Genomic DNA, 12,350 nt, shown 5'->3' on the forward strand with positions numbered 1-12,350 from the left:
CCCAGCTCTCCCACGCCGGTTCCGAAGCACCCCTGCTCTCGAGCCACAGTTTCCTTTCAGGTCCTGGCGATGTTATACTACTCTCTCCTGCTACAGGGCCTTTGCGTATGCTGCTTTTGGATTGGGAGGGCTTTCATCTCAAATTATCACTTCTTCAAAAGACACTCCCAATGATTAGGGAATCATTGGTTTAGGTCAAGTTTCTCTTATGCTCTTTTCGATGGCCATGACTGCTTGTCCTCAGATCACTTCTCTCAGGTTTAATTAATATATATGAACATGCAATTATTACCATGTAGAATGTATGTTTATTATTTATTTATTTATGCACACAGAGGTAGCCAACAGTAGGTTTACAGTTGTTCATAGGCAAAATACACTAATAAATTATAATATAAGAATAAACTGTTTTGTGTACTCACAACTGTAAACCTACTTTGAAATTAAGACTATAAATTATTACACCTACATTATTACCCTACTAACCACACTCAAGCAGGTATTACTGGTACTTCTGCCAGACTCTGTATATTATAATTGTATATTCATTATTTGATTATCTATTTCTCCTACTAGACTGTACTTTCCATGAGGGCAGTTAGTGCCACAACTGGTCCACAGTGTTGCTCAATACAAACTTGAGTAAGAATGTAATGATCAGCTCTAGCTGGTGTGGCTCAGTGGATTGAGTGCCGGCCTGTGAACCAAAGGATCACCAGTTCAATTCCCAGTCAGGGCACATATCTGGGTTGCGGGCCAAGTCCCCAGTTGAGGGCATGTGAGAGCCAACCACATACTCATGTTGCTCTCCCTCTTTCTCCCTCCCTTCCCTTCTCTAAAAATAAATAAAAAAATAAATTTAAAAAAGACTGTAACAATCATGTCTGTATTCTAAAGAAAAGTACAACGTGAAAAGGGAATTTTAGGGGAACACAAGTAAAAGCAGGGAGACCAAGAAAAAAGAACTGATGGTGGTAGCATCCAACAGAAATAAAACATTTAAAAAGTGGGTGGGTGGAAGCCTGTTTGCATTCTTTAAATGGTCTGATGGCTGTTATTTTGAAAGTTATGTATAAATGACCAGCTTGTGCTGCTTTCATTAGGTTTCATATCAAAGTTATATTATTTCAATAAAATAAGCTTGCAACTATCTGTTCCTGAGAATTTAGGACAGATACCCTATAAAAATTATCTGATATTTAGTAGTGGATATTTAATGATCTTCCAAAATTATCCAAATTATGCCAGAACATAGGAAAATGGAGGTTTAGCAATAACTTAGCATTACCCTAATACCAAAATCTCAAATACTCAAAAAAAACAAAAATCTTTTAATCTTATACATACATCCTAAATAAAATGTTAGCAAAATGAATCCAGCAGCATATTAAAAGAATAAACCATTCCCGATTTACAGAAAACGCAGATAAGAACACACTATGACTTTACTGGGTTACAGTCAGCAGCATCCTGGTTTCTCTTTTAAAAATTTAAAAAAAGATTTATTTTTAGAGAGGAGAAAGGAGGGAGAAGGAGAGGGAGAGAAACATCAATGTGTGGTTGCCTCTCATGCTCCCCCTACTGGGGACATGGCCTGCAATCCAGGCATGTGCCCTGACTGGGAATCGAACAGGCGACCCTTTGGCTTGCAGGCTGGCACTCAATCCACTGAGTCACACCAGCCAGGGCAGAACACTTTTATCATTCTCAAAAGAAACCCTGTACCATCCCCCACCCCTGAAAACTATAAATCTAACTTGTGTCTGCAGATTTGTCTGTTCAGAAATAGGAACTCTTACATAATGGTCATGAGTGTGTTGATCAGTATGCTTTCTACAACGGACGTTCTTTGGCCCCCAAATACTAATTCTAGTAATCTACTCAGAAATAATAGCATGAACACATAATATACTAGGATGGATGCTAAAGCCCTGTTTGGAATAAACCTAAATAGCCATCAAAAAGTCAAAGACTCAATAAGCTAGGATGTACACACACAAGTTCCCAGCACAGGCAGGAAAGAACACAAGGCATACACCACCACGCTGCGGTGGTGGAATAAGGCAAAGCCCATGGCGGAGGATTCCGCCCCTGACTGGAGAGAATGGAAGCCTGGGTTTTGTACTCAAGCCCAGCAGAGCTCTCCATCCTCTCCCACAACTATGCCCTAGAGGACACAGAAGTAGACAGAAAGCACACTTAAGAACTCAAAAGTAGCCTGGAGTAAAAGATAAGAGGTCCCAAGCGGGAAGGTTGGCAAGGAGATATACCTAGCCTCAATATGTCAGAACGAATACGAAGTCTGGACAGAATTGTCCATATTAAGCATAAACAAGGTAAAAAGAAATGACGTGGCAACAATGCAACACACCATAATGTGTAAAGATGAAAGGGGCAGCGGAAGCAGAGACCATGCAAGAATCCAGTCTAGAACATAAGCCAAGAAAGAGAATAATACATCTCAGGAGTGGTTTGCAAAATATATAAGACTAACAAATCAATAAAATAAGTCAAAAGGTGAGATAAAATAAAAGATTAAGAAAAAAGTGGAGATTAAAAAGCTAAGGAAAAACTCAGAATAAAGGTAATTCCATTATATATCTAATACTCAATTATAAACATCAAGGAACAGAACAGAGAAAGCTAAAAACTGAACTATTATGTTGGAAAATCTTGAGGTTATCCAACGCATGAAGTATAAAAAAAAGATTAAGCAAACTGAAGATCTGCACGGAGGACAAAGGTATCCACAACGTAAGTAAACTGGAACTCAAATGAAATAGAAAATTGCATTATGGACTAACACAGAAAAATATCATCAAAAAGAAATAAATGAATCGGCAGAATGAAAGGGCATATCATGTCCCAGGGGCAAAATAAGAACAATTGACAGTGAGACAGTTGTTCTGGTTAAGTTACTGAACTGGAAACATAAAGAATTCTTTCATCTAATACATAGAAACCATTCAAATTTCATCAATTGTCTCAATGATGTCCTTAATAACAAAAGGATCCAGTCCAGAACCACTTGGTATTTAATTATCACATATCTTTGGACTCCTTTAATATGGAACAGTTTCTTTTATTTCAGGCTTGAGATTTTGAAGATCAGAGGCCGGTTACTTTGCAGAAAATCCTTCAATTTACCGCAGGCTTCCTCAGAACTGGATACAGATTATGCATCTTTGGTAAGAAAGTAATTGTAGTGACGTTGTGTTCTTCTCATCGCATCCTACGAGGCAATACATGACTCCTATTTGTCCTGTTACTGGTAATGTTAACGTTAATCATCAGCATAAGGTGCCGTCTTGCCAGTGTCCCCCACTGTAACGCTGACGTTTTCCTTTTACAATTCAGTCACGTTTGTAGGGAGGTACTTGAACCCTATTATGACCTGTTCCTTATCACCCATTGTTTCAACATCTGTGCTAAGGCTTGAATGACTGACCGCTCAAAAGATAGCCAGCCACCTCTTGACCCCTGGAACTTGTGACTGTTACCTTATATGGCAAAGAAAACACCTCACAGGGGTGATTGAGTTAAGGACTGAAATGGCGAGATTACCCTGGGTCACCTGAGGAACCCGAAAAGCAATCACATGTATCCTTGTAAAAGAGAGGCAGACGCAGGTTTGACACAGACAGAAGAGGCAGCAATGTGACCACGGAGAATGGTGTGATGCAGCTGTAAGCCAATGCTAGCAATCGCCAGGAACTGGAAGAGGCAAAGAACGCATTCTCCCAGAGCTTCCAGGGTGCAGCCCTACTGACACTGTGATTTCAACCCAGTGAAACCAATGTCAACTTCCGGCCTCCAGAAAGAATACGTTTCTGATGATTCAAACCTCCCCATTTATGGTAATTTGTCACAGCAGTCACAGGAAGTTTATACAGCACCTACTGATGTTTCCTGAATTATTGCTGTGGCAGTCACCAAATGGTGGTATTCTATTATTCCTTCTACATTTGTTAAATGGCATCTATTGTAAGAAAAAACTTTGTGGCCCTGGCTGGTGTCACTCAGTGGACTGAGTACTGGCCTGTGGACCAAAACATTGCGGGTTCAATTCCCAGGCAGGGCACATGCCTGGGCTGTGGACCAGGTCCCAGTTGGGGGCATGTGAGAGGCAGCCAATCAATGTATCTCTCACACATCAACGTTTATCTCCCTTACTTCCCCCCCCCCCCCAAAATAAATAAATAAATAAAATCTTAAAAGAAAAAGCTCTGTTTCACCCATATATTCATTTATTCAGTACAGACATAGGAACACCTATCTGATATCAATAGGTTGTCATCTATTACTATAATTATTTTTGATTTTTAAAAATTATCCTATATTTGCTGAGTGTAAGACCCCACAAGCTAGTTCCTTTGTCCTTTTGACCCAGCCCCAGCTCCCTTTGGGCATTTCCTTACATATTCCTGGAAGCCCTGGTTCCTTTCACGGTAAAACGACACTGAGAAACCAAGATCTGAATGCTAAGCAGGCTCTTGGTTAAGGGGGTGTTGCTGCTCCAAAGCCCTTTCAGTAGAGAGGTCTAGAGAACACACACACAATATACGTACGAAACACAGGCAAACTGTTTCTGTATCTATGTATATTGAGAACCTTGAGCTTACTAATACCTCCAATTTCAATCCAACACCACAGACTTCTCCCTTGACTGGCTCCCACCATCCTCAATATGTTTATTAGATCAAACTGCCCCCATGTGTAACCAATCTCCTCTCATCACCCCCACCATTGCACACACAGACACTACCTTCCTCATGATGCTTGTGTTCTCACCTGCGGCTCCTGGCCACCACCACCCAATCACAAACAAGCACGCTCCTCTCCGCACTTGCATTCTATCATCTCAGGCTGGGCCGTCACCCCTCCCTGCTGACACCTTCCTTACCCTGCCTGGACTCCCTCCTCGCCCCACTCACTCTCCAACAATCTGCTACTGCCCCATCACCCCTACACCCACAAATGCCCTCTTCGCTAGCTCCAACTCAACGGCCGCTCAGGCCCTTGCCTATTCTACTGGGCTCGGACAACCCATACTGGGCTGCGTGTTCCCCTCCCGCTCCAACATCCTGTGCCATCCCAGGAAGGCACCCTCCTTGCTCTGTGCTCTGACACCTGGTTCCAGGCCACCACTGCCACCCCTGCCCATAGACATCTCCCTTGCTTGGCCGCACCTAACAGCTGCTGGACTAGATTATTCCAGATAGAAGGGAGCAAGAACAGTAACACAGTCACACTCGGCTTACCCCAGGGGCATGTTCTGAGAAGCGCGCTGCCAGGGGACTTCGTTGTCGTGCCAACCCCACAGGGCGCACTCACACAAACCTAGATGGTACAGCCAACTACACACAAACCTGTCGTTTTCACTGATAAACTTACATTTTTTTTTACTTTTCAATTCTATTTTGTAATAACACTTCGCTTAAAACACAAACACATTGTCTAGTTGTACAAAAATAGTTTTCTCATTATTATGCAATATTTACTAGTCAGTATCATGATAGCAAAATGTTTCTTAGACTACAATGTGTACAGATGATCATGAATATCTTTCCAGGCTTAGAACTTTAAAAAAACATATATGCATTTTACTTTATTATAAAAAACTAGCCAGAAACAGGGCAGAATTAGTCTACAACTCCTTCACTTAATCCAATCAATGTTTCCATTTTACCCAGCCACCTTCTGGTCGCTGCGCCTATGGTCAGGTGCACCATGGACTGAGAAGAATGACATCACACGTGGGTAATTCACACTGGGAAATGATTATCTCTCAGCTAGTCTCAGCTAGACTTTAAAAGTCAATCACCTGACTTTTAAAGAGAGCTGGAGAGACATCATCATGGGAACAGAAATGCAATAAATAACAAATTTGGCAGATACGTGCAGATTGGGACCTTACAGTGAGTGTTTTCGTGCTGGCGCATTACGAGGTGCAGGCAGCAGTGGTCCCCGTGTTCCCTTTATGTATTAGGAAGGCATGTGGAAAATAGCTGGAACTCTTTCTCTGACATTTCACAGTACTTGCTGTAGTATTTTTATTATTTTATTGACTTTATTGGGGTTACACTGGTTAATAAAATAATGCAGGTTTGAGGTGTACAGCTGTATAACACACCATCTGTATAGTGCACTGTGTTCACCACCCCAATTCAAGCTCCTTCCATCTCCATGTATCCCCCCGTGCCCTCTTCTACCTCCACCCACCCAATATTTTCTTTCTTTCTATCCTCATTCTACATTTTTTTTCTATTTTTAAATTTTTATTATTATTTTTTTACTTTAAACTTTTGGTTAAAAGACTAAAACACAGACGCACACACGAGCATCGGCCTACACTGGGTCGGGATCACCAATATCACCGTCTCCCGCCTCCACACGCACCCGCGGACAGGTCTTCAGGGGCAGCACCACGCACGGAGCCTGCCGTCTCCCACAATCGCAAGGCCTTCTTCTAAAACGCCTCCAGTGGGGCCTGCCTGAGGCTCTTCCTGAGGAGGGGTCCCTCTTCTCAGAACCATGTCCACGGTGGTTTGCTTGTTTTTTTTTTCCCATCACGGAATTGTTGTAAGCAGATAATTCACCATGAACATTCTTCTCTACTAATAAAAACCTGTTGGTGTTGGAGTTCATGCTTTCAAACTTTTAAAGGAGCTTGTTGAAGTCCACAAAATCTTCTGTTAAACCTTTCCCTACATTTTCTTGGGTGTTTTGTTTTTCTTCTCCTGCAGTTTCCTTTCTCTTGCCTTTCCTTCAAGTATGCATCCACGTTCCAACAATTCCTCATCAGTCAGTTCCTCAGGAACCATCTCCAGAAGCCCCCCGATGCCATCCTCACCCACACCCAGGTTGAAGCTGCTTGCCGTCTCACCCACGGCATCGTAGATTTTTGCAACCTCCTCATCCTTGGCAAATTCTTTCAAGTCATGAATGAACCTCTTGAGTGCCTTCTTCCAGATGCCATTCATACACTTCCTGGTGGCACCACCCCAAGCCCAAGCAAGGTTCTTGATGCAGTCATAAGATGTTGTAATCCTTCCTTCTAAAACCACATCAGTGTCACCTTGGCTGCTGTGACTCAGTGAATTGAGCACCAGCCTGTGAACCAAAGGGTCACTGGTTTGATTCCCACTCAGGGTACGTGCTTGGGTTGTGGGCCAGGCCCCAGTAGGGGGTGCATAAGAGGCAACCACACACTGATGTTTCTCTCCCTCTCTTCTCCCTCCCTTACCCTCTCTAAAAAGAAATAAAATCTTAAGAAAAAAAAAAAAAAAAAGAAAAGAAAATGTATGTGCGTATACACTTCAAAAAAATAAGTAAGTAAAACTGCACCAGTGTCTTCTCAGTGTGTTCTTCGGCTGGAGCAATAGCCTGGGCAAAGGTCGTCCTCAAGTAGTAGGCCTTAAAAGCTGCTGTAACTCTTTCATCCAGAAAAGTTATTTGGAAATGACAGATAGTAATGTAACATACATTCATATACTCTTATTAAGGTGAGAATGCTTACCATATTTGCTCCTCATGTGTTTTGGTTGTATTTTGTAAATTAAAATACATTTTGGGTGTATTTTGTAAGTTTGTGCATTAAAAACTAAAAGCTTGAGAAAATAGAACGGAAAGCCAGCCCTCAACAAAAAAGCCATATTTTAGCAATGGTCACCCGTGAGCGAGTACCAGTTCCGCTTCTCACCGTCATCTCTGGTGTGTAGCACCTACAGTTCCTCAACGTTCTCTTTATCAGCTGCATGAAGTATTTACCACAAGACTCAAGAATGCAAAAAAAGGGATGCATCACATAAGTTATTGTATCTTTTTTGCTCTGATAAGTGAGCCCTTTTTATTAAGGTACTTTGAGAGAGAATCCCAAAAACAGTGCTTCTGAAGAGATCAGAAACAGGAAGTGCTGTGCATCCTGCTTTAATCCCCTGCTCCGAAATCTCACAATATTTCCGTATTTCTCTACCTCTGGTGCACGTTTTGGTCGAGGAGAGAATTCAATACTGTGAATTCTTAGTTGAAAGCTCACCACTGCCTTTCGGATTCCTAATTGAATTTTGGCATCCAATGAATTGTTCAAAAATTAGCCCTCATTCTACAAGACAATAAAACAGAAAAACAAAATACCACATACCTTCCGTCTTTCAGCGTGTTAACAATAAATCGGTTAATCTGGCAAATACAGTTGCTAGACAATTGTTCTTCTTCAACAAGAGGGTTCAACTGTGTTGCCAACATGAAAGCTGAAAAGCAGAGATTACTTTAGTCTCCAGAACATTTTAGCCGGGACAATCTGAAGCTGATCACACCTGTACTAGCAAAGGAAAATATGCCTTAAATATGTTCCTGAAATTAAAACAAGTCAGACAGACTCTGCACAGTGAAAAACAGCATAATTTTCTGTGCATTAAACATCTGCTGCTACTCTGAAATATATGTATTTCTTAAAGTGCCCCAAACCATTTTTTCCATCATTCAGGTTTCATGACAAAGACTAAAAAGTCTTTTCTAGGTCTTTCACATTCTGACTAGACATAACAAGCAGATATTACACAAATTTTCTCCTTCCTTCCAGGTAAAGCTGACAACCCACAAGTAAAACACCATAAAGGCTAGTATAAGACAGCTAACTCACCACAGTCACTAAATGTCAATATCATCCTGAGGGAAATTAATCAAAGAAAACATACAGCACCAGTTAGGGAAAATTAATTAAGCCAAGTGGCAGCTTTCCACTAGATCCGGTCTATTGTTAGAATGCTCTCTGCCAACTGCAATTCTGCCCGAATAAACTGCACGGCCAAGCAAATGCAGACTTCTAGAATGCCCCAAATTATTGCATCGAAATGCTGCGTAGGATGTTATTATTTAAACACAAATTCCTAGACTTACACATCATACTTACAGGACAGAGTGTTCAACCCATCACTCATAAGCAGTCGATAGCGGGGCGGACTATTCCCTGTAGTAATGGGACGGATGTTCTAGAATAGAAAACTTGATTCATTAGCCAGGCTGTCTGCCCAGTCCCCAGGGGTAAGTAAACCTAAGTGGCAGGACAGTAGGCTTGACATTAGATCAGCACAAACTGAACCGTTCGCTCCTTCTCTCAACACCTAAATGCAAGTAAAAGGAAATTAGACTTGATGCCTGTCCCACCAACCTGTCTCAGCTAACATTATGAAACACAACATAGATGAGAATAAAATGTTGCCAATACTCTTGTGTTCTCTCTTCCTTAACTCAAATTTGGTTGAAAATCAATTCTAAAAAATACATAACGAGGTACCTAATATAGGCAAGGTGCTGTGTAGGAAACACGGAGGCAGAGAGACATAAGACAAGTGTGCACATAAGGACATAGGGCAGAGCTGAGACATTATCCCAACTGGAAAGAAATCAGAGAAGATGAAATAAGCCTGACATGACTGGCAGCTAGTTTGAGTAACAGAGAGACCATCAGGACTACTGACGCAGAATCTGCAGGTATAATCCACGATTCTGCTGCTACTGTTTTTTTTAAATTCCCATGACATTTGAAAACCCGTTAAGTGACAGAGTTAACAAAGCAATAAAGCACATTTGAGCAAGACAAACCTAAGGGCAGGAAGACAAGAAGGAGGCAGCTGTAACGACGTGTAGCACTACAACATCCATTAATTGTGGAAAGAAAAGAGAGGACAAACCTCAGATCTGAATCTCCAGAGGTCTACTGCTGGCTAACATAATACATTTTTTTAAAATCTCATTTCCTTTCTCAGGATTTTAACATGAACTGGCCTATTTTTTGCGACGATAGAGAGAATTTGCTAAAGTGAACAAATCTTTATGTCCTTCACTAAATGTAATTTATGATTACATATACGTTTAAAAACTGCTCGACATAAACTATATATGGGTACTTACAATGACTTGGAGGATGGGTTTTATGGATGTGTCTCCCTGTTGCATTATGGCCTAAAAGAGTAAGAACAGATTTTTGTGATATGCATTCAAATCATGATTAAAATTTGACATTTTTTTACAGCTTAGCATTTGGAAAAAACTAAAGATAACACTGTTCAAAGTGACTTTTTGGAGCTGATCACCTGAAAAATCTAGTTTCAGTTATGTTGCTCTGGACAAATTATAAAATCCTAGTAAGATACATGCTTACCAACAAGGATACACTCACTACATCTAAAATGCTGGCATCGTGCCCTGACCAATGCGGCTCAGGTGGTTGGGCATCATTCCGCGAGGCAAACGGTCCCCCGTTCGATTCCCAGTCAGGGCACATGCCCGGGGTGCAGCCTTGGTCCCCAGTCAGGGTGCGTGCGAGAGGAAACACACTGATGTTTCTCTCTCACGTTGATATTTTTCTCCTTTGCTTTCTCCCTCCCTTCCCCTCTCTCTAAAATTACATAAATAAAATCTTTCAAAAAAGTAAAATAAAATATTGGCGTCACATATGCATATGCACTCACGCATAACAGCACATTAATTTCCCTATACTGCCCATTACTAGGGAATTAAATAAGTATGGTAAGTCCTTAAAACAGAATATTATACAGACTTAAAGAGAAGATGATGTTTATATAATACTGGTTCCTCTTGTAAGGGGCACTAGGTGAGTGGTGTAGACACCTGTGAGAGGCAGATTGTACTGCATCCTCTTCTGTACCTTCTGAATTTTAAATCTCATGGCTCTATCAGCAATTATCAAAATAATATCTAAAGAAAAGCCAACAAAAAAACCCATGTCAATCAGGTTTGAATTTGTTTTTAACAGCCACCATTCAGCCCTGGCTGGCGTGGCTCACTGAACTGAGTGTCAGCCTGCGAACGGAAGGACTGCCAGCCCGGCTCTGGTCAGTGCACACGCCAGGGCTGTGGGCTGGTCCCCGGGTAGGAGCACGTGGGGGGCAACCAGCCGATGTTTCTCTTACACATCGGTGTGTCTCTTCCTCTCTTTCTCCCTCCCTGCCCCGCTCTCTAAAAATAACTAATAAAGCCACCACTCAAAGGTAATTATCAGAAAAACTAACAACTGGTTGTCTGACCTCTGCTTCTGCCCATGCTGAAATAAACGATACCAGACTAGCTCTTCAAACATAAGCTAAAAAACTGGACAAAAATATATAAACTGTTTTCAGGTGCTGAAAATAGGTCAAGCAAAACTGATCCCTGAAAGAAGGGAGACAAATGAAGTGAGCCCCGTGACCACTAGGGCTTACTTTCTGCACTTCCAGACCAGAGTGCAGGGAAGGGAATCTAAGAAGTTCTGCCAAGTACAGATCAGAGTTCAGGAAGATGTGTCAGCTGGATTTTGTGGACACGGAACACCGGAGGGAGGACATACACAGAGAAGCTACAATAACCTACACAAGGGACTCCTTTGAGTCTCTGGTTGAATTCCAAGTTGTGCATATACAAAATGAGACTCTAAAAGGCGAGGCAAAGAGTAAGTATTAAGAGAGCTATAATGTGAAAAATTACTGGAATTTACACAGGCTATCATACATTTGTGCTCCAACCAGCCAGAGTAGAGAGAACTCAATAAACATGATGCATTCAGGACTTCTGGCCAAGATGGCGGTATAGGTAGACATGGTTTGCCTCTTCATACAACCACATCAAAATAAATATACAACAACCATCACTCAGAACTGTCAGAAATCAAGTTAAATGGAAGTCTGACAAATACAGAATCCAAGAAATCACCACTATTCAGACAGGTATGAGGTGTATAGACGTGGAATGGGATGGTCCCTCACCCACATGTGGTGGATAAAAACTGGGAGGGATATCTCGGGAGCAAGGACCCCTAGCCCAGGGTTCAAGTACCAGGAAGACAAGTCCCCACAACTTCTGATTGTAAAAACTAGCAGGGATTAAGTTGGTAGAAGAAACTGCTAGAGCCGCAAGCAGTTCCTCTTAAAGAACCCACACAGGGATTCACCTACACAGACTCACCTATACAGACTCACACACTCTGAGCTCCAGAACCAGGGTAGTAGCTTGAAAGGCACCAGTGGTATACAGGGAGAAACTGAAGTGTCTGGCATCAAGGCAAACAGAGACCATTGTCCCTTATCTAAACCCTCCCCCGGCAGAGCAGACAAGCTGGTGCCATGTCTGAGACTCCATCAACCTGGCTAACACTGTTTGCCCCCCTTTGGAGATCCCCAGAGACCCTGCCCAGCCCAACTTATGGGCCCACCCAAGCTGCTTTTCCATGTGAATGGTTGGTCTTGGCTCATGCTTCACAACTTCTTTTTCTTCTTCTTCTTTTTAAAAGATTTACTTATTTCTAGAAATGGAGGGAAACATCAATGTGTAGTTGCCTCTCACATGCCTCC

The 12,350-nt window shown here is 41.9% G+C and overlaps 1 protein-coding gene across 1 annotated transcript in view; it reads right to left on the minus strand.

Annotated features, from left to right (window-relative positions):
* The window catches only part of RPA1 (replication protein A1), a 45,865-nt gene that overhangs the window by 28,511 nt on the left and 5,004 nt on the right, over nt 1-12,350 (minus strand). The window contains exons 2-4 of the mRNA XM_028519997.2: nt 9,916-9,966; nt 8,915-8,993; nt 8,144-8,252 (exon numbers count right to left, since the gene is read on the minus strand). Of these exons, the coding sequence (XP_028375798.1) occupies nt 8,144-8,252; nt 8,915-8,993; nt 9,916-9,966 (239 nt within the window). The remainder of the gene's footprint in view (nt 1-8,143; nt 8,253-8,914; nt 8,994-9,915; nt 9,967-12,350) is intronic.

This window comes from Phyllostomus discolor, chromosome 8 (genome assembly GCF_004126475.2).
Source record: "Phyllostomus discolor isolate MPI-MPIP mPhyDis1 chromosome 8, mPhyDis1.pri.v3, whole genome shotgun sequence".
NCBI classification, from domain to species: domain Eukaryota; kingdom Metazoa; phylum Chordata; class Mammalia; order Chiroptera; family Phyllostomidae; genus Phyllostomus; species Phyllostomus discolor.